Raw genomic sequence first — 26,766 nt, 5'->3', positions numbered from 1 at the left:
GCTCATATTATGTTACTAATAGATTTTTATTCTATTTTCCACACTGCCTATTAAACCTGTAATGTGTTTTATATCGTTTGCCAAACAAAATGTTAATTTATATGCATACTGATAATAATTACTGATGACGACATATATTGCATTATTTAGTTTTTATAAATGTATGCATGGGGAACTTTACCTAACCTTACAGTAATACATTACTTTTGGAAGCAAAGTAACAGCAAATATAATGCATTACTTTTTTTAGTAACTTACACAACTCCGATCTACTATGTTCTATGAACTATTTTGCTTACTGTGGATCCACGTTAGCAGTGGCTTCGTCCAGGAGTAGAATTTTGTTATTCCTTATAATAGCTCTTGCCAAGCAGATCAACTGGCGCTGCCCTACACTAAAATTGCTTCCACCTTCTGAAACACCAGACATTAGACCATGCGCAAGGTCATCAATAACTTCTTTCAGATGGACCTGCCAAAAAACATTACATGTGTGTTACTTGTCCATTAAAAATATTATACAAAACAGGCAGATTTGCAATTCCTCTTTGCTCCTTTTGTAGTTGTTTGATTAATTTTGAAGGATCCATGGTTTTGGCATATTTTATTTTTCATACACTGATAAACAATTTACACAGTTGGAATGAAATAACACACATAGTGTCAATTAAGAAACATACAAAACAATACAAAGGGAGGAAGAGAGGACTTTGAAGGGGCAGGGGTAGGCTGTGGGCGACAGACCCTCAAGGGTATTAGCTAAAATGCAACAAAGCAAATATTGTGGCATTTTACAAAGAACTACAGTTATGGAGAGCAGTAAGCTTAACGATGATTGCAACGAGTGACTAAAATAAGGGCGGTGAGAGATAGGGGGTAACGAATGATAAGAGGGTGACGAAAGATAGGGTGCAACAAAAGATAGGGGGTGACGAATGATACGGGGTGATGAAATATAGGGGAAACGAATGATGAGTGGGTTAGGAATGATAGAAGGCAAGGAATGATAAGGGGACAATGAAAGATAGGGTCAACGAATGATAAAGGGGCGACGAAAGATATGGGAGGACGAGTGATATGACTGTGTCGAAAGATAGAGGGGCAACGAATGATGAGGGAGCGACGAAAGATAGGAAACTGAGAAGGTCAAAGATAGGGGGCGATGAAAGATAGGGAACAAATAATAAGTTGTTGAAGAAAGATAGGGGGTGATGAAAAATAGAAGGCGACAAATGATAAGGGGCTGACGAAACATAAGGGCGATGAAAGATAGGAGATGATGAAAGATATGGGGCAATAAAACAAAGGAGATAATGAAAGATAGGGGGCGGCAAATGATAGGAGGTGGCGAATGACAGGGTGCGGCAAAAGATTCGAGGGTGATGAGAGGCTGGAGCGAACATAAATAATAACAATGAAGGATGGAGGCGATGAAAGATATGAGGTGACGAGAAGCAGGGGAGAATAAAAATGAGGATGATGAAGAATGGAGGTGACGAAAGATAGGGTGCAAGGACAGACTGGGGCGAACAATGATAAGATTGATGAAGGATGGGGGAGGGGGCCAACAAAATGAACTTAAAGTGAAGGACTAGTATAATATTACTATGGTATAACAAAGGATTCGTGAGGTGACCGCCCCTTCCCAGAGATATAGACTATATTCTTACCACCTTTGCTGCCTCACTCATTTTATTCATGCACAATCAATGTGGAAAGGCCAAGGCCATAGGGAGGGAGAGTAGCTGACCCTGACATGTACCCTAGCACCACTAAGAGTATGTCGAAAAAAAAAATAAGCGAACTACAATTATCAATCTTAGTAGCGTGCTGCAAGGGTGGATTAAAGGCTTGAGGGTGTGATCACACTTCTCCTGCACCCATCACAAGGGCTTTATTATTTTCTTTTTTAATTATTGATAAATTTGCAAAGTTGGAATGAAATACATCAAACACCGTAGCATTTTATGACATACCGCAAGAGCTAAAAATTAGCAACTGTGAGAGGTGACACAGAGCATAGCTTTCTTGCCTGTTGGTAAAAGACACAGGTTAAGCTGCTCCACTCTGACAGTCATTGTTCCCCACAGTCACATCTATTGAAATGAAAAATCAATTTATTGTGATTTTTATAAATCTGTTATAATATTTATATTTATTGAAGTTAAACAACTTAGAACGATTGATGTACTCAACAAAAGTTATAACATTTATACAGTGCAAGTGGTGCTTCCAAGATCTGGATCCAGTTTTTTTTTTCTATTTTCTAACTTAGAATGAATATTCCTTTCTATTTTTAACCTACAGTTAAATAAAGAAGAAATTGGAGAAAGCGATAATATTTAACTTGTCACCTATTAAGTAACGAGGCCACAAGGTAGAATAGAAGCTTTGCAGGATTTTAACAAAATCGTTTCTTTGTCCTTCTGTGCTCCTTGATTTATCAGAAGACGAACTTCAAAAGAGTACCAGCGACATTACTTCTAATCTCGAACACCCAATACTTTCAGACACTATACAAAGGAAGATATCACAAAGAGTGGCATGACCATGACTTTCGAAAGGGGGTGTACATTTTTATTAGAAGTACAGGACCAAAGGTAGTTATGATGACTGCCACCAATTCTCCTTTGGCATGTCACGGATCACAAAACTGGAGATCTTTCGGGACGATGCTACTTTCATTCTAGAACACAGCTATTACACCACTTCTTTTACAGATTTATTTACTGCTTGTTTGATGTTCCTCACTTTACCAGTGACTGTGGCCACACATTCGAAACTTTAGCCAATAAAATATTATCTGTCGAACAGTGCTCCTCAGCAAAAACAAACATATCCTTTTTAACCAATGAGCACAGACAAACAGATGGCTATACGTTGAACACACTGAAATATTTTGCTCATGCCAAAGCACACAAGCGAAAGTTTTACTGCTTGCAAATAATTATTTTATGCGGAATTTAATATTGTTACATATTTCTTGAATCTTGATTGTTCTACATTTTATACATACATTCATTACTTGTTTTGTTGTGAAATGGAAACTTCTTTCAATAAACGTCAGCCACACAATTTTCCGACTTGGAAATATTATAAGCATGCAATTCATAATTGTATAGTGCAAAAAAAAAAAAAAAAAAAATACTATAGCAGTGAGGGAGGGGGGCAAAATCATGACACACACCTGGGCCTCCACCAATGTTTTAGTTACAACTGATTTTATGACATACATGGTTAAGACAATAGTTTAGGGGGAAGTGTGCTGGGTGCAGAAAGTTTGGAAAAGAGGGGGCATTGTAATGGGTGTCCACCCCCTCAGAGAGAATGCCTTTAATCCGCCACTGCCTGACATCTACCAGATTTTCCATGAACTAACTCACCTGAATACGGGTTTTGAACATTCAATATATGATATTAAACATTTTATGAGGTGATTGAATGGTATGACATTTTGTGTGCTTCCCTGCTATGTATAAATCCGTAAAGTTCAGGGGTAGCTTTTGATGCTTTAAGAGGTTGGCAACACTCCATTATCTTCTAGCACTAATCTGCCAAAAAATTGTGTTCCAATATCTCAACAGTAGTTCCTTAGATGTAAACAACAAATATCTTTTATTTCACAATCGTTGACTCGTTGCCTGACAATTGTTTGTTTGTTCTTGTTCAATGAAAAACTATAAATGACTCAGGACAGTAAGTGAAATTCAAAGAGATCCTCGGTAGGGGGCAGCACGTGAACACAAAGAAAAAGCCAGTTGGACCTGCATTTGGTAAGTTGGTGATTGATTGGATTGATATTTTAGGACACTTTGCTGCACTTCGCTGTGTTGAAGCTGTTCAAAGCATGTGGAACATGGGAAAAAGTAACGCCTACTGTTCAGTTTTTTGCTCTAAATCATTTTGTGGGTCAGGACAAGTGAAAAGCTTACATGTGTTTTCCACACCGTGGAATCAACAAAATGACATTTGTAAACAAATCAGGGAAAACAGAACTGATTTACAAGATTGGCATAAGTGTAATGCACCAAGGAAATTACAAAGAATGCACAAGTCTGCAAGATTCTTTCAAATTTATTGGACAACTACAGACAGAGCAATGCGACAATTGCTTTACTTCCACTTTTGGCGAACTGTAATCGTAACTGATAAAGGAACATTCACAAAGAACACCCATGCTCAGGCTGGGATTCAAACCCGAGATCCTAGGCATTGTATCATGCTGTGCCAACCACTCTGCCATGAAGGTCAGTAAGTGCGTCAATTGATTGATAAATTTCCCTATGCACAGGATTGATCAGAAAGACCTGATAGTGAATATAGTAGATGAACAAACAACAAAGTAAGAATAACAGAGGAGAAAAGTAATGGAGGACATGAGAATGAATGTAGAATGATTGATTGATTAATTTGGTTTAGGAAGAATTCACACTGGAGCAACAAGTGACACATGTCACTTGGAAACGAGGCAATCAGCAGCAACGTTTCATACCATAGTTGTATGACAGGCTGCACAAACCTGCATTTGATTGGTGAAATCCTCAAGCGACATGTGTCACCTGATGCTTTGGTGTGAATTCTTCCTTACTTTGCTTTTCTGCCACTTTTTGGCTAATTGTGAAGATAAGATGAATGGTGTGATGAAATTGATAAAGGGTTACTCACAAAGAGCATCCTTGCCCAGACTGGGATTCAAACCCAGGACTCCTGGCATCATAGAGAGCTGGGCTAACCATGAGGATAGAATGAAAGCTACCGAAGAACAATGGGTAAAAAAAGAGAACAAAAAGAGATAATGAGGAAGAAATGGAGAGAAAGAATCTTAGAATTAGGACTGAGCCGATACCACTTTGAGCCGATGCTGATACTCTTATTGGCCCCCACCAACACAGATACCAATACCTGAAAACTGTAACAATTAAAAGTTGTGCTGGCCTCCGTGGTGGAGCACATCACGCTACGATGCCAGGGCTCCCAGGTTCCAATCCCAGCCTGGGCATGAATGTTTGCGAGTGTCCATTCATAAATTTCATCATATCATCACTCATCCCCATCTTCGCAAATTAACCAAAAGTGGCCCAAAAAGCTAAGTAAAATAAAGCCTATTTACTATCAATCAATTAAAAGTTGTTCAAAATATAGTTTAATATTACAATTTTAACATTACTTCAATTGTAATTGAAGTATTCAAAATATTCAAAAAATACATCAGAATATTAAAATATCTGGTATGCAATCACAAAATACAGTTTTTACACACTCTTGGTGAGAAATTAATGAGAACTTTGCATCTTGCATAATTTCAAGGATAAACAAACCATGAAAGATATTGCATGGTATTTTTGCGGACCCTGCAAGAAACCAAAATGCTGTAAAAGTATCGACTGGTATCAGTAATTAAAATCAAACAGAAACTTTCTGATACTGATACCAATGATATTGGCTGATACCAGTATCAGCTTAGCCTTACTTAAAATACTTGACCATCGAAACAGAATCCATCTGGAAATATGTTCTCCTACCTTTAGCCCCACACAAATAAAATTCATTGTCTGTTGGTTTACTGTACATTTCTCACTGGAATATCTGATTGTCTTTACTTCCAGGGACAATGAAAGTTATGAATAATATGTTGGTTTAATAAAAGAACATGTACAGTATATTCCGAGAAGTTTTATTGTGCTTCTCACTCGGACGAACACAAGTGTTACAAAAAAAGATATTCGAGAACCAAAACAGTAGAACATCGATAGTGCAGCTTTGCACAGACTACAACCTATGTAGTATATTAACTCTTGATCTCTCGTTTACACACTTTATATGTTTATTGACAAAAACACCCTACATATAACCCCCCTTTTTTTCAATGAATAATAAAGTGTGTATCATCATAATTACTCACTCATCATATTCATTAAGTTACAATTCCTTCTTAACTTTATACCTGTTTGTGGTTTTGTTAATGTATCTGCAATCATGTCGTCTGAAGCACAGTACTTAAATGTTACTTCACCTTTATAATACAGATCACGAACAAAATGATATTTTACATCAATATGTTTAGTTCTCAAACTAACACTTTCATTTTTAATTAGTTTGATACAACTTTGATTATCTTCATTTATGATAATTGGATAATCACATTTTTTATCCATATCATTTAACACATATTTTATCCATTTTGCTTCCTTACATGCTTCTGCAATTGCCACATACTCAGCTTCAGTGGAAGATAATGAAACATAAGATTGTTTTCTACAAGCCCAGCTTATCATACCTCCCTTATACATAAATACATAACCACTGTTTGATTTTCTAGTTGACACATCCCCAGCCCAATCAGCATCTGTGTAACCTAACAAATAATCATTTTCAAATTCAAATTTGTTTCCTAATTTTAACTTATATGATTGAGTTCCCCTTAAATAACGAAAAATTCTTTTAACTTCAATCCAATCAGCTTTAGTAGGACAACTGACCTTCTGACTCAAAATTGACACACTTGCCGATTTGTCTGGTCTAGTATTTATACTTATGTACAATAATGCTCCAATAGCTTGTCTGTATTGCTCATTACTTGGTAATGGTTCAGAAGTTTCTGGATATTTAATGTATCCAGGATCCATTGGAGTTTTTGATGACTTTGCATCTTCCAATCCAAATTGTTTGATTAACTTTCCTATGTAATTACTTTGATGAAGAGCAAAAATTCCATCCTTACTTCTCTCAACTTGAATTCCCAGATAACAATTAATATCACCAAGACAATTAATCTGAAATTTCTTTGACATTAACATTGCTACATCATTAATTAAATTAACATTTGTACATGCAATCACAAGATCATCTACATACATTAGAATATAGATCATATTCCCATCAACTGATTTTGTATAAAGACACGGATCTGCCTCACCTCTTATGAAATTATTGTTAACCAAAAATTCATCAATTTTATTATACCATGATCTTGCGGCTTGTTTTAACCCATATATGCTTTTCTTCAATCTGCATACATATTCTTCTTTTCCAGGTTGATGATATCCCTCAGGTTGTTTCATGTATATTTCTTTATCTAAATCACCATACAAAAATGCTGTCTTTACATCAAAATGCTTGACTGCCATGTTCATTTGTCCTGCAACTGTTAAAAGAACTCTGAATGTTGCTTGTTTTCCAACTGGTGCAAACACTAGATCGTAATCATCACCATAGATTTGTGAATATCCTTGAGCAACTAGTCTGGCTTTGTAACGAGTAACTTTTCCTTGTGCATCTTCTTTAATGGTATACACCCATTTACTACCAATTACATTTCTTCCATTTACTGGTTGAACTAGTTCCCAAGTTTTATTTTCTTTTAATGAGTTCATTTCTTCATTCATTGCCGTCTCCCATTTATTATTATCAGGTCCTGTAACTGCCTCTTCAAGAGATGTTGGTAACTTTCTTTCCACAATGACCTTTTGTAGATATCTAGCTGGTAATTGTCCTTTTGTTGTACGAGCAGATTTTCTGATAACATCTGGTGTCCTTTTATTTACTTTGATATCTGTATGTTCATCAGTTTTTGAATCATAAATTAGTTCTGAATCACTCTTCACTTCCTTTTTACCAAAATGTGAATGCATTTCTGGTTCCTCTCCAAGAATGTCCACGGATAATTCACAATCAGTATTATGATTAGATTCAGATTTTTGGATAGGTTTCAAAGTTGAAATTACATGACTTGAGTTTTCAATAAATTTACAGTCTCTGCTTATGTAAATCTTATCAGATGTCATATCTAGTGACCTATATCCTTTATATCCTTCATATCCAACTAAGACAAGTTTCTTTCCTTTAACGTCCATCTTGTGTCGATGACTTACAATCATAGCATATCCAACACTGCCAAACACTTTCATATGACCCATGTATGGTTGCTTTCCGTACCATTTTTCATATGGAGTAGTCTCTAATATTTTTGTGGGTAACCTGTTCTGTAAGTAATTTGCTGTATTTATAGCTTCACCCCAGTACTTCTTGTGCATGCCAGCATCAATTATCATGCAACGAGCCATTTCAACTAAGCTTCTGTTTTTCCTTTCCGCAACGCCGTTCTGTTGTGGGGTATATGGTACTGTAGTTTGATGTTCTATTCCTTCCCTTTTGAAGAAATCTTTCAATTGTAATGACATATACTCTCCTCCATTATCAGTCCTGATTACTTTAGGTTTTCTTTTAAATTTGTTTTTTACATACTGTACAAATTCCTGTAACTTATCTTCAACTTCACTCTTTTTCTTCATTAGATATACCATAGTAAACCTACTAAAATCATCTATAAATGTAAGTATATATTTGTTCCCACTAGGAGTTTCAACGTCCATCGGACCACATACATCTGAATACACTATATCTAATAATTCCTTTGATTTTTCAGTTTTCAATTTTGGAAATGATTTACGAGAAATTTTACCTTGAATACATTCCTCACAAACTTTAGTTACATTACATGCATCAATATCAACACCTTTAACTAAATTTCCTTTACCAAGATTTTTAACAATTGTTGCATCTCTGTGTCCTAACCTACGATGCCAAAGATGAATACATTTCCTGTCATTTTCATGACTTACCTTGTGCAATTGATTTACAGATTCTACATTTGAAATAGTATTCAACTTATATAAATTATTTGTCAGATCTGCTGATGCAACAGCTTTTCCATCTTTACTAATGATACATGTGTTATTGTGAAATTCAACATTTAAACCTTTTTCAGTAAGACATTTCACTGATAGTAAACTACCATGCAACTCAGGTACATACAACACAGATTTTACTAATACATTCTGTATACCTTTATCATGCATACATTGTATTACACCTTCACCCATTCCTTGTGATTTCATACAACTTCCATCTGCAAGGTATATTTCATTTGTTATACTTGGATTAAATGTGGCAAAAAATTCCTTGTCACTGGTCATATGACATGTGGCTGCTGAATCAATGTACCATTTGTCTCTACCTGTACCTTTTTCACTTGCTTCAAAACACAGAAAATGAACATTATCACAATCAGAACCACTTTCATCATCTCTTTTTTCACTTTCTTCAACTCACCTGGTTTGCTTTATACACAATTTTCCTTTTATGTGCCTTGTACTTAAAACAATCACGTTTAAAGTGACATGGCTTTTTACAAAAAAAAACAGACACTTTTCACATTATCGGATTTCACTTTAAGAGCACTTTCTGAATAAACACCACTGTCAGTTTTGGCTTCCTTTCTTCTCTTATATTCATGTATGAGCTTCCCTTTCACCATTTCTAAAGTTAGGTCTTCTTCCGGTCTCGTCTCCAGTGCAGTAATTAGCGTCTCGTAACTGTCCGGCAGGCTACACAACAACATTGCTACTTGCAAATGTTCCGCTAAATTTTCACCAAAAACTGCAAGTTGATCCACAATATCCAACATTGCATTAATGTGCTGCTCCATGTCGCCATTTTCACTAAGCTGTAAGCGGCACAATTTCTTCAATAAATACACTTTAGTTGTGAGACTTGATTTTTCATGATACAGTTTCAAAGAATCCCAATATCCTTTCGCTGTTTCCTGCTTTCTTACATGAACGAGTTGATCATCTTCCAGCAAAAGTCCAATGGTGGCCCTAGCTTTTCCGTCTTTTTTCTTCCATTCCTCGTCCAGTTCTTTTGGCTGCACACCCGTCACTACATCCAACAATTCTTCCTTTAGAAGTAGTAACTCCAATTTGTACTTCCACGTTTGATAGTTCCTGTTATTTAACTTCTGTATAGTCGATTTCACAGACTCCATTTTCACAGTCCGTATTCAAACATGAACAGCCGCACTTCCTCGTTTTTCCTTATTACAACTGCATTAGACGTGTTCTGGGCCCATAACCTATGTTGGTTTAATAAAAGAACACGTACAGTATATTCCGAGAAGTTTTATTGTGCTTCTCACTCGGACAAACACAAGTGCTACAAAAAAAAATATTCGAGAACCAAAACAGTAGAACATCGATAGTGCAGCTTTGCACAGACTACAACCTATGTACGTAGTATATTAACTCTTGATCTCTCGTTTATACACTTTATATGTTTATTGACAAAAACACCCTACATAATAAGACAGACTGCCAGAATCAGTGGCCTTTCTATCTCAATTAACATTGCATTAACTTCAAGTAAAACCATTTCATACCTTCAACATGTGAAAAAATAATAAATATGATTACTTACATCTTCCAGAGCTCTCCATAAGATAGCATCTGGATATTCATCAAATGGATCCAGATTCTTCCTGAGTGTCCCAGAGAATAAGACAGGGTCCTGAGGGATGATAGAAATCTTACTCCTCAAGTCGTGTAGCCCCAGAGATTTAGTATCAACATCGTCAATGTAGATGGAGCCATCGACTTCAGCCAATCGGAACAAGGCTACGATCAGGGACGATTTCCCAGCACCAGTTCTACCCACAATTCCAATCTAAAAATAGAGTGATTATTTTTGAATATTTGAATGTGGCATTTTTAATGCTCAATGTAGTATTATACTTTTATTAACATAATAAAAAAGGATACAAATCTTTTAATACTTTTGTCTCTGCAAGGAAAATGTACTACTCACTCTACTAATTAATGTACTTTCATTCCAATGCAATATATTACATGTATGATATATGCACTTTATTCCTGATATTCACTTCCAACGGGGTGTCCCTCACTTTCCCTTACATCTGAATGCTCATTGGCTCACATTGTGATGTGCAATCCTCAACCTGGCAGATTTTGTTTTACATATTATGTAAGACATGGCATGTATACCCTGTCCCAGGTAACTGTTGAGCAGGGCCATGCATTGCGACAGAGGAGGAGGAAGGAAATTGAGTGAGTAAAGCCAATGCGAAGCAGGGAAAGTGGGTAACTCCAGTTGCCTCCCCACCCCCCTATCTCCATTATGCAATTCTGTCCCTCTCACTGTTCATTGGTGGAGCTGTCTCACGTCACTACTTGCGCAGACACTTGTTCTCGTTCATCTACTCCACAGATAGCTGGGACAGGGTATATGTAAAAAATATGTTTTCAAACCCTCACAAATACTTTGTTTCTTATGAACTTTTCATTTTGGATTTCTTCTTATGTTTGTGGTATTTGCATAATTTTCAATATTTTAAATGTAATAAGCATTGCTTATATTATTCTTTTCATATATTAATATGCATAATGGATTTTTCATTTACACACATTTATATTGTGGTGTATTAAGTCTACATGCTAATAAAAAATTCTTATGCTAGTCTCCATGTTGAAGTTTTCAGACTATGTGCTTCAAAGCCAGAGGTTCAATTCTATCCTCTGAAGTTCAATTCTGTGATCCTGCTGGCAAGACAACAGCCCATATCCAAAAGTCCTTCTAGCAGGGCAGACACCTGTACATTCTATCAATAAAGAGCCAGTGAATTCAAGATTATGCAAATTATCTTACCTTTTCCCTTGGTTTGATGCTGAAAGAAAGTCCCTTCAAAACAGGTGGGGCATCACTTGAGTATCTGAGAAAGGTATCGTCAAAAGTTATTTCTCCATGCTCAGGCCAGTTATTTGGTGGCTTCTTGTCTACAAGAGAAGCAGGTTTATTTTAGAATATAGATACACACAAACATTTATTTTAATTGTTTAAGAAACTGCTAATTTTAATAAAAGCACTGTTGTATATTCTATTCTGTGTTCCTAATGTAATATTGTTTTGTTTACAGTAACATTAATAGTATGAGCCACAGTGCTTGGGGAACATTGGTTTGATCCCAGAGTGTGGCACGTGAGACTTCTTGCAATATTGTCCCTCCATGGAGCTGCTCTGAGGCTCACACTACCTTAAAGGTGGGCAAAGCATGGTGCTGATCACATCAACTCCACTATGGCTGAGATAGAACATTTAGAATTATTGTTTACTCAGAGAGAGAGAGAGAGAGAGAGAGAGAGAGAGAGAGAGAGAGAGAGAGAGAGAGAGAGAGAGCTATAGTTAGTGCAGAAGGGGCAGGAAATAGATGCCGCAAAGGAGCAAAAAGAGTTTGCAAAGGGTGAACATTGCATAACACTGTGAAATACAAGTACTGGTGCTCTGTTTAATTAATATATGTATTTCAGAAATAATTCTACAAATTTTCTTGTTTGCTTCTCTTGCAGTGAATCCATTTATTTAAGAATCACATCAAAACAACTAGTTCAAAACAATTCTTCTTGAAAGCTGTATCACCAACTCTCTGAATTCTGTTAAAAGTGTACTCGATATAGTAAATGCACTGTAAATTACTCTATGAACAGAAAATAAATAATGCCAAATGCACATTTGGAAATCAAAAGACAATTTTGTATTAATAAGTATGCTTTGCTACAGCGAAGAAAAACAGATTGTTACTGTAGAGAAACGGCAGCTACTCGAGGCAAAATACATAATATTTTATGGATGCTTTACGGGACGAAAATTGTTATTTGCATGCAAATATTAAAGAGAAGTGTAAGTTAAGAAAAAAACATTTTTCTCAAACATGGGGTGGGGCCACCAAAACCTCTTTCCATTCTAGGTACAGAAATCACTAGGCTAGGGATCTGAATATACATATGTCAATTTCACAACTTCCCTATCAAACAAATGAAAGCAATCCTACATACAACACGTACATGCAATGCATGCTTTTCATTGATCAATTTGAACCCACCTGCCCCCACCCCCCTCAAAGATAAACTCCAAGTTATGCCTAAGAAAACTTCTACAACTTTGATGAGGAAATGACAGTGTCACCAACAATAACACATTAATTACCTCACTTAAAGACATATTCTGCAACACTGCAGAGACCCAAAATGATAATTGTGATAGCATCAGAACAACAAAGCTCGTGCACTAACCTAAGGAGGTTTCCAATGGCGGTTCCTCTTCCAGCCTTGAATACTCCAGGACCCTTTCCACTGACGTCATTTGGTTCTCCAGCTCTGCAGACTGCCTCATGCCCCATTGGAACATCCCAGTGAGGCCAATGGACTGAGTTATAGCAAGACCAACATCCCCTCCAAAGTCACCTACAAAAAGCGAAACACAACCATGATTTACTTCAATACTAACAATAACTTCTAAAAAAATTGTAAAATAATTACTATGAAGGTACTAGAATCACTCGCTCCATTATCATCTGGAATTACGTGAATCTTATATTTATCTTGTAGTATATTTTTAAGTATGCATAGTTATTAGGACTCAGCTGATAATGATGTTAATGTATCAGTATTTGAAAATATTGGTTCAAATTTGACCACTGATATTTGCTGTATTTTTCCAGACCCTGGGTATCTCATAAGCTCAACATTTTCACAGAGTATAATCATATATCCTGCAAATCATGCAAAATGTGTAGTTTTATTTAATTTTGCATCAACATTGTGTAAAAAAAATATTTTCAGAATTAAATGATAGTTATATTAATGTTCTTTAATTTTAATATTTCAAATAAAAGAAAACTCTGGTAAATTAGAGTATAATTGCAATGGAATACTTAATGCATGAATATTTATAAATATTCTGAGCAAAACTTTCTCAACTTTTTAAATGTTACCATGTACACTGGTGAAAAAAATTAGGGGAGCAAGTCAGAAACTGCATACACAACACAGCAAACAGTGCAACTATGGTTTATTTGTGATCGATGATCCTTGCTCTAACAATCCACACTATAGTGTGGACACAGCAGCATCAGGAGTGATGCCATGGGGCATGAATTGCAAAAAGTGATAAAACAAAATGAACCAGCCACATTGGCATCCCAGTAGTGCGATACTGACAATGAGAGAGAGCATGTGTGCTTGAGTAGTGGATAATTCAATATGAACAAGGATGCCACAGTGCAATTTACAAGAATCTATAGCATGGATAGATCAACAGTAGATCTGATATTCACCATAAGACAATTCCAGGAAAGGTATTAAGAGTATGGAAATGATTTGATTATGGCATTCCTAGATATAGAAAAGGCATACAATAGCATGGACAGAACAAAGATTTGAAAGGCTCTAAGAGAGAAAGGAGTCAAGGAAGAATAGTGTGAGAGTGTAGAGTACATACAAGGCGAACCACAGCTGTGGGAAGAACAGAGTGGTTCAGTATAAGTAATGGAGTAAAACAGGGAAGTGATCATTCCCACTGCTCTTCATAATTACAATGGATGCAATTAATGAAGAGCTGGGGAAGAAGATAGAAGAGGAAGAGATGAAAGCCCTGTTTGCTGATGCCTTGGTAATATGGGGAAACAGGAAAGAAGTAGTACAGAGGCAGTTTGATAGTTGGAATGAGGAAATCAGAAGAGCAGGAATAAAATTCAGCACAGAAGAGTGAGGTGCTAATAACAACACGAAACAGAGCCAGAAATATACCAAGAATAAAGATGGACACAGAAGAGTTGAGAGTAGTGGAGAGGAAGCATAATTGAGAGAAGTGGAAGAATAGATGAGGAAGTAAACAGAAGAGGATAAATAGGTGGTGGACTCTATCAGAGCATTCGAAGATTAATATGGAATAGGAATGTACATATGAAATGCAAGAAGGTAATATATAACACATACTATGTACCAATAATTATGTATGGAGCAGAGATTTGGACAATGACAGAGACAAAAGAAATGCAGGCTGTGGAGATGACATTTTTAAGCAATATCTTGAGGAAGACTAGAAGGGATAAGGAATGAGAAGAACTGACAGACAGTGGGCGTGGTGAAGCTTCAGGACAGGATAGATCAGGTACAGATTCGATGGTTTGGACACATGAAGAGGATGGATGCAGAAAGAATACCAGTAAGAGCTTACAATGCACAAGGAGTGGGAATAAGGTCAAGGGAGAGACCAAGATGCCGATAGAAAGAGCAGATAGCAGCAGAGAGTATTAGGAAAGCAGGGCAAGATTGGAACACCGTGGTAAGAGAAGAGTGGTGGAAGACCAGGAAAAAATGGAGAGGCTTGACTTCTATGCAGACCTAGCCAGAAGCAGGAAAATAAGAAGGAGGATGATCATATTGCATGGAAGGGGGATACACAAATACAGGTAGCAGAGGCCCTTGATGCATCTCGAAGTGTCCTTTCTTGCATGTGAACACATTCTCAGGAGACTGGAAATGTGCAGACACGACTGATATGTACTGTTAATGGCTCACCGGTATAGTCAACAAACTACAACTGACCTGCAACATGAGTTTCTCACAGCAACAGCATGCAGGGTATAAACCCAAACCATTTGCAACTGACTGCGGCAAGGTGCCCTCCATACACGAAGGCCAGTGGTTTGTGTCCCTTTGACTGCACAACATTGTTGGGACAGCAAAAACTGGCCACAGAACATCATGATTGGAGGCATGCTGAGTGGAGTTAAGTTCTCTTCTCCAATGAGTCATGCTTTAGGCTGCAGTCAGACAATAGATGCATGCTGACCTGGATGGAATGTGGAACCCATCATTGTCCAGCTAATGTGTATGAAGTACCCCAATATGGTGGTGGTGGAATTACAGAGTGGACAGGAATCACCAATGCCCAGCATACAGACCTCCATGTAATCTGAAACAGTACCTTGACAGACCAGAGGTATCAAGATGACATCCTCAGGCCTTATGTTCTTCTACCTCTGGCTGCAGAAATTGTAGAGTCATTCATTTTTATGGACGATAATGCCCACCTCCACCGAGCGTGGATGGTGAATGACATGCTTCAGGACGAGGGCATTGAGAGGTGTTTGTTTGGGTTCAGTTGAAAGTTTGTGCTTACACTCAGTGGTTCGTGATTACAGAAACTGGAAACAACGGGAGCATTGTTGGATGTGCATAAAGGAGGACATCCAAAACTTCCAGAAGCAACGGTGCAGGAAGTGAAAAACAGATTGCTGGCCTCACCAGAGAAGTCATTGCGTAGATTGTAGCAGGAAATAACAGTTTCCACAAGCACATGTCAACAAGCTGCCAAAAAAGCAAAACTGTATGCATATCTTGTTACTGCTGGCTATTTTCAACCACACCGGATTTCTTCCTGTGGGACATGCTGAAAGGAAAGGTCTATTGCAACATGCTACTGACTATCATGGAACTGCAAGACAGCATTCAGCAGGAAATTGGCACTGTGACTCCTCATGTATTGGTGTCTACCTTCTGTAATATGGAGAGTTGTGTGCAGGCATGCATAGATGCTAATAGCTACCAATTCCAACACTGACTGTGACGTCACAATGCTTCTCATAGAAGACATGTCCGTAGCAAATTTCATGACATTATGACCAATAGTTTTATAAGCAAAAATCAGGGCCGAGAGAGAGTGAAACACTATGCATTTATACTGTGTTCACACTTTCACATTTTCTAAATGCAATTAATTCATTTCGTACTTCATGTTGAATACTTACTGTGTTAAAAGTGTACTTTCGACTTTCATAGAAAGGTCCCAATAGAAAGTAGGAGACAATGCAGAAAGTACTGTATTGTATTGTAATTCAAGTATGTCATACTTTCATATGTATATTAATGAAAACAGCAAACAAGTGTAAAATATCAACAGCATTGTTTGAAGAAATTAATATTGAAGTGACTTGGTACTGGGACATGGTCTGGAAGAACATAGAAGTTTACAGGCATTGGGACATTATGTCCTGGCCATCTATTAAAGGAATACCCACATGGACATTGTATGTCCTGGTAGATGACATGTTTAATATGTGAATATTGTACAGCTCAGATATTGTTTTGGAATTTATGCTTGAGCTTTGAAGTGTGCCATAAGTAATTTGTTTGCTGACATGGCTACATGACATGGTAGGATGGGGAAAGTCCCAGACATTTAAATAATTCCAAATATTGCATTGAAAAATGACTAGACATTGAGACTAAAGAAGTTTTCAGATGTAAGTGACTATGAACACAGGAGTTTCACACCAAAATGACAAGTGACATGATTACAAACTGCATACACCAGAATACACTTCTCTCCCCAGCCTGTAAACAAGCATGCATGTGTTTGAACAACAGACCAACGTGACATGACGCATACTGTAAACAAAATGGCCCAGACCAGGTTAATACCAAATCAACAAGAAATCCATGCAGCATGCCAAATTGCCTGGTGTGAAAGGTTGCATTTATTTCCAATGGTTAATTTCCAAGTGACAAGTGTAACTTGTCGCTTCAATCTGAAGGCTCCTTAATGACATGGATAGGATCACATAAAAAGCTCTACTCATGCAGTAACAATTTGATAAGTTCTAGCTCGTACCTTCACTGATCACCAGGAAGCTCAATGTGACTAATGTGATGTAAATCATGCAGCCACAGTCCAGCCAGAAACCAAAAGCTCTGCTGGTTGAAACAAACAGAAACCAGGCTGATGAGTGAAGATCCTGAAATAAAAAAAGGAATCGTATACGTTTAAAGTAATAACAATAAGCGCTGCAATATTTTAGTTCATACAGAGAGTGTGTAATTGTGTGCATCAATCAAAATCGGAGAGACACAATTATGCACACTCTGCATGAACTAAACATTGACAGCGCTCAATTGCATCACATTTGGCTCCTGCTACTGCAGCAACTGAAATCAAATGTAGCAGATAAACTGGCTACACCAGCGCCCCTATCAACATGCAGGGAAACAACAGGAACCACAAGCCAGCCCAGCGGCAAAGCAACAAGTTCCCAAGTGAATGGTGGCAGGGGGCACCAAAATTAATAGAACTTTTAAAAGCAAGTCTCATTGAAAAAGTTAGTAACTTTATTATACAACTGCATATTTTATTCCCCAATCATGAATATATATTTTAGCTACAAAACTCTGTGTACTATAACTTACCAAGATGTTACGTAGAAATGGTAGCTCAGTCTAGATTGAATTGTGGTATTTCTCTCTTCATTTCAGTGCTACCAAGACAACTCTGGCATCCCTACAAATTCCAGAATTTATATCTCTGTGTATTTTTATGTATATTGCAACTTCTTGGCACCATTTGACACATGGCCACTAATGCAATTTCCCTGCAACTGGGGGAACTATTTTTCATGTTCTGTGTCTTAAGATTAGAGCAACCCTTAATGAAAGAATATTGATCATGCACCATGTCGTACAAGTTTGTGATCGAATCGTATGTTTTATACCAATTGGCTTGTAAAATTACCATACCTGGTGGTGGTCAAATTCCTTCTGTAGAATGCCCTGAGCTCCAAATGCCCTTATTGTTGTTAATCCTTGTAGAGATGCATTGAGATGGGAGAATACTGGACTTCGAGCTGCAAGGAATGATGGATTGATAAAAAAGGCAAGCAGTCTGATATTATAATGTCTGTTTTATCTAATACCACATACAATGTTACATTTTCCTCAAGAGATGGCAGTCAGTACTGATGGCAGTGGCATTATAAAAAGTTGTAAACATAAAAAAAGAAAAAAGAACACCAAATTCTGGAAATGATGGTGAAATATAAGACTAACTACCAAAACAAGAAGAAGATGAAGGCATAACTTTCTTTTATATTTATTTCCTCACCTCCTTCTTAAAAAATCCTGAGAATGACACTGACTGACTGTTGGGTTTTTAGTTCAGCAAGGAGAGTCTTCAATGTGCTAAAGTCCATTTTATGTTCAGATAGGCTAATTGGGACATGACTTACAGTTTAAAGTTGAATCTAAGCCATTGTGTAATATGCTTCCACCAGGGATTGAACCTGGAACCTTCTGATTATGAGGCAACAGTGTTAACTACTACACTTATTTGTGTAGCCATTTTGAATACATATTGTAACCAACATCTTGAACAATTCTCTAAGAACAATGTAATTTAACATTATGACATTGCACATAAACAAGCAAAACAACCACTTGATTTATGTAACATTTTGTTCTACTCTACATCTAAGGTTACATGACTTTTGAATCACACAATTACAATCATTCTAGTTATTGTTATGGATTCAATCCATTTTTTTCAGTAAAACTTTTCTAACCTGCTGTAATGATAATATGCATACATTATGTGTATCTTCATACTTGTTTAACCCTCTGTTGCTCGCGCGGTGTTTACGAGACGCCAGAGAATCTATCAGTAATGATAACTTCTGAAATGAGGTAGCTTGGATATTCCCTGGCCCGGTACCTTTCTGGTATGAGCAAATGATTATTCACAACGAGTTACGACAGTTCAAGTTTGAGCGGTGAGAAGTTATTAGTGATATTGTCTGCACCAAGTCTCTCAGATGCCACGCGAGTGCTAGTGTTACAAAATCGTACATACAACATCTGTTATAAAACAATAATGTGTTTTATCCAACTAAAAATGTAAGTTTTTGTTGTGTATTGCTGGAGTTTTGTATTTTTATTAAATATGTAGGTTTTGTGTTTTAGAACACACAATGAATATTTGTTGCATTTGTGCCCAAAACAAATAATGTGTTTTATCCAACTAAAAATGTAAGTTTTTGTTGTGTATTGCTAGAGTTTTGTATTTTTATTAAATATCTAGGTTTTGTACGTTTTGTATTTTTGAATAAATATATTGGTTTGAAAAACAATTGTGTTCATGCTTTGGCTCATCTGAACCACAATAATCCTCTCAAAAAAAAATGTTTTCAATGGAGGTCATCGCATGTGTGTCAGATGCCACGCGAGCATCGGTGTTAGGAATATTGGCGTGAGCAAGAAGGGGTTAAGCTGGATTTTTTTTTAGTACTTTTGCCATTTGATTGCACAGTCATCTCCAAATACTGTGACTGACTGACTATTAAATTTATTGTGGATGGATCAGCACTGTGGATATTTAGACCCTTCACATAATATGAAGGACACATGCCCCTTAACAACAACAACAAAAGATAATACAGTCAACAATTGGAAATAAACAAAAGTCTTGACTATAGTATTGTGGCAACGTCCTCCAAAGTAAAACACATCTAAAAATTAAAATCACTATGCCTTTGATATGTTAAGCAGCACTTGACACACAGATAGGCAAGGCAGAAAACAACACACAGAGAGAGAATTATCCTGCCATGGGGAACCTGTGTAGGTGCCAGAGCTTCATTTGCCTGAAAGAACACACTTTTCAGCATGTTCTTATGTTGAAGAGAGATTGACAATTGAGTTCTCAGAAATTCATCCCCTTTGTACTCAGATACTGTCTGTAATATATGTGGGCACACTTACCTCTGAGATTTCAATAAATGATATGGACAGGTGTGGATATCTGCAGGATTGAGAGTTCGGGGTGAGGCAAGTCATTCACCCAAGAAATCTATTTCACTTTGAAGTTATCACTGACCTCTGTAATGGAGTGGTTATCGCACTGTGTTACAACATCAAGGGTCCCGGGTTCAAATCCCAGTCTGTATATGGGTATTCTTTGTGGATGTTTGTTTGATTTGGTGTTTTAAGTCCACTTTATGCACAGCAAGGCTAATCTGGACTGGACCTACAGTTTAAAGTGGAATCCGAACCACTATGTGCCTCCTCGAATCTGGGACCCCTTTATTAAAAGGTGACGATGCTACCACTGTGCCATCAGAGAGGCCCTCTCTTTGTGGGTGTCCCTTCATCAATTTCATCATCCCCATCTTCGTGATTAGCCAAAAGTGTCAGAAAAGTGAAGTAAAATAAACCAAATCAATCAATCAGTATAAAGTTATCATGTTACAGCAATAATCTGTTCTAGTCTTACTGTATTTTTTGGTGTTTTAAGTCCACTTTATGCACAAAAAGGCTAATCAGGACTGGACCTACAGTTTAAAGTGGGATCCAAACCACTATGTGCCCCCACTGGGTATCGAACCTGGGACCCCTTGATTACAAGGTGGCGACATCCAGTGTTACTCGATGGATTGATTAATTTGATATATTTTCATTTGCTTTTCTTCCACTTTTGGCTAATTTTGAAGATAAGGGTGAGTGGTGATATGATGAAATTGATGAAGGGTTACTTACAAATAACACCGATGCTGCAATTCAAATCTGCGACTGCTGGTGTTGTAGCATGCTGTGCTAACCACTCTGCCACAGAGGCTGGCCCAGTATTACTTGTAATTAATAATAACAATTAATGCAAATTACTGTGACTGAAATGAAATTATATTTGTGAAATATATCTTTTTATGCTGGCATTCCATTTTCCAGGGTGGATGGATGAGCGTGGTCTTCGACAAGAGGGTATTTTCCAAGGTTCATTGATGAATATTCTTCTCTTTCCTTGCAATGATGTGTATGAATGATGATTCATTGAGTTTACATTACATATCTCTTCGAGCTCTTTTGGCTAATTGTGATGATGGCAATGAATGATGACAAGATGAGTTGAATGAAGGAACAATCACAAACATACATGAATGACACAACATGAGCCCAACACCACACTTGCTGTGGGAGCGGATGCTAGAGCCTTCTTAGTCTGCAAAATGCAGTCCAGCATGTACTATGTGGAAATAAGGTTGCCATTCAGGTGCCTTCAGAAACCATTACAACTCATATGATTAATGAAATAAATGAGAGGATAAACAAAATCCGTGCCTACAAAACCCTAACCAGGGTTCGAACCTGGGACCTCTGCTTGCTAGCATGTTACACTGACCACTCTGCCACAGAAGCCAGGTTCAGTTAATGGTGCTCTAGAAACTAGTTAATATGTATTCTAAGGAAATATTTACTTATTCCTTCTAGCCGTTTCACATTCCTAGATGTTGACAGATAAATAATCCTCAATACATAGAAAAGAACTCCAACCGCTGCTGTTGGGATGAGAAGCCAGTAATTTACTGTTGCCACAACGGTCAAAATTCCAATTAAAGTCAGCCCTATCTGGGAAACAAAAATCAATTATTGTCTCACTAGAGTTAAAAAATACAAGTATTAAAAGCAAAGCTGGCACAAGGCAAAATTAGAACAACATCTTCTGCCTTGTTCTCATACATAAAATACAAATTTTCATGTGATTTGTTGTCAAAATAGATTAATATGGAGACTTTAACATCAACCACCAAGCTTATAGTTATGGTTTTAACATGGAAGTCAACAAATTTAGCAAATTTCGCACACACTACAATACAAAAAAATAATTTCCATAGGAATGCATTGCCATCCCATTATAAGATTTTGCACACAAATAGTAAATTCATGTCTTCAAAACATATTTTTTTAAAAAAATTAAATTTTTGAGATTTTCAAAAAAAAAAAACATTTTTTTCAAGTCTCTTAAAAATTACAAAATTCAAATAACACGGTCATGTTGCACTTCAAATTAAAGCTCATTAAAAACAGAAGAGAATGACACAAATTTGAGCTCTAGATCAAATAGCTTTTGACCTACAGCTGTTTAAAGATTTCAAAATGTCATCAAATTTTGGGATTTTTGCTTTTTCTCAATAACTCAAGAACTAAGAGCCGAAAAAATCTGAAATTTGGCAGTTTTTGTCCTTTTGAGAGGTACAATGTGTACACAAAAAATCTAAAAAATCTGAATCCTAAAGGTTCAAAAATAATTTTTATCGATTGATTTGACATGGAATGGCCCATAGGCCTTGAGCCAGGCAAGTTGTCGGTACCACTCGAGGGGATGGGCTCTAATATGATTTTTTGGTAAGATTGGGATGCCTAGAGATGGAAAATATGTGATAGCATGTCATAACTCTTTTGTCTTCTGTGTGTTATCACTCCACTTCCCAGAGACCTTGATGTAAATGGAAAGTATTGATAATTTTAAATATTTTGACTTTTACTATTAGAAATTACAATTACAGTAACTCTGATCTATATTAATAATTATTATGATAATTAAGATTACAATAATTACACTAATTAAAATATGTGAATAATCTATATATATAAAAATGAATGTGTGTGTGTGGGTCTGTATATATGTTTGTTCCGGCATAACTCTCAAACGCCTGGAGCAATTTCAACCAAACTTGGTACACGTATCACTTACAATCTGGAAAAAATACTTTGGGTGTAACACACCCCTGGCACCCCTAGGTTGGGGTGGGGTGGGATGGGGTGACATGTAAAAAAAATCGCGAACGACCGATATTAAATTCCGCACATATAGACATACGTGACACTATGCAATCCCACACAAAGATAGTGTTTCTCAGGTTGTCTAACATTCAGGCTGTATTGCAAAGGGAATCTATAGTTTTTGTGACACCCCCAATGCAGTTTAACTTCAAGTTCATCACCTATCAGCATGGTGGGTGAGAGGGGGTGAAAATAAAATGCCACAAATGACTTAGATTAGTGTCAAATCCATAGTTTTCGGAGTCTCTAAGCTAATTGGTGACACTGAAATAAAATTAGTTACATTTTACATTATAGTTAGAATTCATTATTTTCCTGTCTAATACAAGATTGGGATAAATAAATACCTGGGCAATGCCAAGTAATCAGCTAGTTCAATAATTTAATTGACCAAGTTGAATTGAATTTAACACCATTACAGGATTCAATTAGCTATTTGCCCAGCATTAATGCTGATATATCTAATTAACAACTGAAGTTCGCAACTGTGATAATGACAGTAGCAGTCCAAGACAGTGTAAGAGTTCATTGAGGAAAGTGGATAAGTGTTGCAATGACTCAAAAATGTGATTTAACTGAATCAATGGTGTGGAGAGCCATAAGAAGGATGGAAGCTGGACAGACAGTGAGGGGTATCTGCGGTCCTTGCTTGGAGTGTCTCGAAGTGCCATTTGTCGCCTGAATATTCGGTTTCAAACAACGGAAAATGTGCGACGAAGGCAAGGTCAAGGCCATCCGTGAGCAACAATAGCAAGAGACAATGGGGTACCCTTTGTTAACAACCGATTGGAACAGACGACAGAATGCAACAAAACTACAACATGACACCTGCACCCTTTTGCTGTGAGAATGGCATCCATCACTGTACAGCTTTCAGTCCATAGAAACTTGGCTGGGATACATCGCAATTGGGGCAAAAACAAATGGGATTTAGCGGTGTTCTCAAATTAGTCGCGGTTCAGCCTCCAGCCTTACAATAGACATGTCTAATCTGGGGAACATGCTATAACCCTGCTTTTGTGCAAGAAACATTCTAAAATGGAGGTGCTGGACTGATGGTGTGGGCTGGAATCAAGATTATGGGATGTACGGACCTCTATGTCATGCACAGCTCTTAGATATGGGGACGAGAACCTCAGACCTAGTTTCCTTTTCATCAGCAATAATGCTCGTCCTCACAGAGTTCTGCTAGTGCACAACGTGCTGGAGGACAAGGGAATAGAGAGTATGGAGTGGCCAGCATGATTACTGGACTTAAATCCCATAGAGAATGTCTGGGATGCACTTGGCAGACGCATTCTAGGTAGGATGGAACCTCCCTTAACTATTCCAGAGCTGAAATTGCCCAAAGTGAAGAGTGGCGAGGAATCCCCCAACCTCTCATCGATCACCTCATCGAGTCCATGCCACAGAGAAGTGCAGCAGTGTTGGCCATTCAAAATCACACACCATATTAGGTGTGAGTTACTGCTGTGACCTTGTCTGTTTCTGAGCTGCTATTGATACACACATTGCTCTATAGTGATTCACATCATGTGAGCATCAGTTCAAGGGACTGTAGGGTCTTTCTGTTACCTGTACTTATCCATACTATACTGTATCTGTTCTCTGAATGTTCTTTCAGTTGCATAACATCTGCTGTACATAGTTTTCATCTACTTCTTTCTGTTCCTCTCTTTATCCAAGAAGAAGACAGTGGATAGTAATGGCAGGTCAAGTATCAGACAAGGCACTATTTGGTCGAATTGTTGGGACAGCACAGAATCGGAATATTCAAATGAGCTTTCTCTTAGAACCATTTTCATGGGCTTTAGAGACATACTTGCAGAAAAATGATATCCCTTGAGGAAATATCTGGAAATTCAGTCACGGTGATAGATGGTATGGCTCTTATTCAGAGAGTAAAAGAAGAGTCCAACTTTGGTGAGGTCTATCAGCCTTGTCCATTGCTTTGAGGAAGAAAATAAGAGTCCAAGAATCGGTGTTCTGTTGGATACGTACAATGAGACGTCTGTAAAGAACACCAAAGGACAAACACATGGAAGGAATTCTGGCATCAGTCACAGAGCATCTCATCTTCCCAGATTGTCAGAAAGTGAAGGAAATTCCTAAGTCACGTAACGAGTATAACAACTCTAATTGCATTTCTTGTTACCAAATGTAGGAAACTAGAGCATTTTGTAAATCTTTTGAATAAAATACTTCACAAACTGTGGATATAAATTATGCAAAATCTGATCTGAAGTGAGCCCCAAAGTGCTCAATCTCAACAGTAAACGTTAGAAAGATATGGTAATTCTTTGGTGAATACTGCCACTTCTAATGAGAGGCTCAGATGATGCAGATGTGTGTAGTATGTGTTTGAGATTCCATGAAAGTATCATGGTTAAATTGTTTCTGAAATATAGTACCAAAATACCTATGATCGTCCTTGGCAGGAAAATAGCTTCAATTCTTATTAAAAATGTTTGTTGAGATATGATAAGTCATGCATTTGCAGGAAAAGGAAAAATAAGTGCATCCTTCCTGCCAACAGATAAACACAGGAAATATTTTGCACCATCAGAGATCAATGGGATCTCAATGAAAAAGTAATGGGCAAATTGTAGTTCTTGTGCTTACTGTATGCTCCAAAATCTTTCGTACATTATGTGAATGACATGGCATGTCATCTATTTTGTGCAAAGAAGGGTGAGATAGACATTTATCAACTTGCACCTTGGAGGAACTGTCTCAAGAAACATGCTTAACATGCGATTATCAAGCAGCTATATGCTAGCAATATCTTCTGAATGATCCATGTACACCTAGTCCGAGTGGGAGAAGGTGGACATTGAAAAAAAAACACGATGAAGCAGAGGAGCTGGTAATGGATTGGATGGAGTAGCAGCCAGCACCTCAAACTGTGTTAGATCTACTAGCTTGCAACTACATTAGAAACTGCCACCCCAATGGTGCAGTGGTAGCATCATCGCCTTGTAATCAAGGAGTTACAGGCTTGATACCTGGTGGAGGCACATAGTGTTTCAGATCCCACTTTAAACTGTAGGTCCAATCCCAATTAGCCTTACTGTGCATAAAGTGGACTTGAAACCCCAAATCAATCAACCAACTATCCATTACAAACTACAAACTGTATCTTCTGACTAAATAACATCAGATGCACTGACAAGTGCAGTCTACCCACACATGAAAATCAATGAGTGAAGACACCTATTCATAAGATGATGATGATGATGATGAATGTAAATAATAACATTTTTATGTTAAATTATACCATACACATGCATTTAAGATTTAGCCTCTATTATTGAAAATTGTAAGTAAAAGTTATGCATTTAATCTATGTCAGTATATAAGCAATATAATAAAGTTTTATTATTATTATAAGAATTCTATTAATACACTTAATAATTATAATTATTATGAAATAATATTGAATTTAATACGTCTGTTGAAATTAAATTTATTTATTCAAATATTGTGATGAATTTATAGGCTATTTATAAAAAATATATGAAAAACCATTATTTTTCGGCTATAGTTAATAATTCAATAATATTTGATATAAAGCAAAGAGTTATGAGATGCTATCACACATTTTCAAGCTCCCGGCATCCAGACCTTGCAAAAAAATCATGTGAGAACCCATAAAGTGTTAATTACTTTAATTAATAACACATGACTTCAA

General features: G+C 37.1%; 1 protein-coding gene across 3 annotated transcripts in view; it reads right to left on the bottom strand.

Moving 5' to 3' along the window:
* The window catches only part of LOC145993980 (putative multidrug resistance-associated protein lethal(2)03659), a 170,988-nt gene that overhangs the window by 6,106 nt on the left and 138,116 nt on the right, over positions 1-26,766 (bottom strand). For all 3 annotated transcript variants that reach the window (XM_083130008.1, XM_083130007.1, XM_083130009.1), the window contains exons 17-23: positions 21,710-21,860; positions 18,204-18,310; positions 17,305-17,428; positions 12,921-13,091; positions 11,500-11,627; positions 10,255-10,500; positions 300-472 (exon numbers count right to left, since the gene is read on the bottom strand). In XM_083130008.1, coding sequence (XP_082986134.1) covers positions 300-472; positions 10,255-10,500; positions 11,500-11,627; positions 12,921-13,091; positions 17,305-17,428; positions 18,204-18,310; positions 21,710-21,860 — 1,100 coding nt within the window. The remainder of the gene's footprint in view (positions 1-299; positions 473-10,254; positions 10,501-11,499; positions 11,628-12,920; positions 13,092-17,304; positions 17,429-18,203; positions 18,311-21,709; positions 21,861-26,766) is intronic.

The sequence above is a fragment of the Lepisma saccharinum genome, chromosome 10 (genome assembly GCF_977018435.1).
Source record: "Lepisma saccharinum chromosome 10, izLepSacc3.1, whole genome shotgun sequence".
NCBI lineage: Eukaryota > Metazoa > Arthropoda > Insecta > Zygentoma > Lepismatidae > Lepisma > Lepisma saccharinum.
This window is presented reverse-complemented; position numbering and strand designations above follow the sequence as displayed.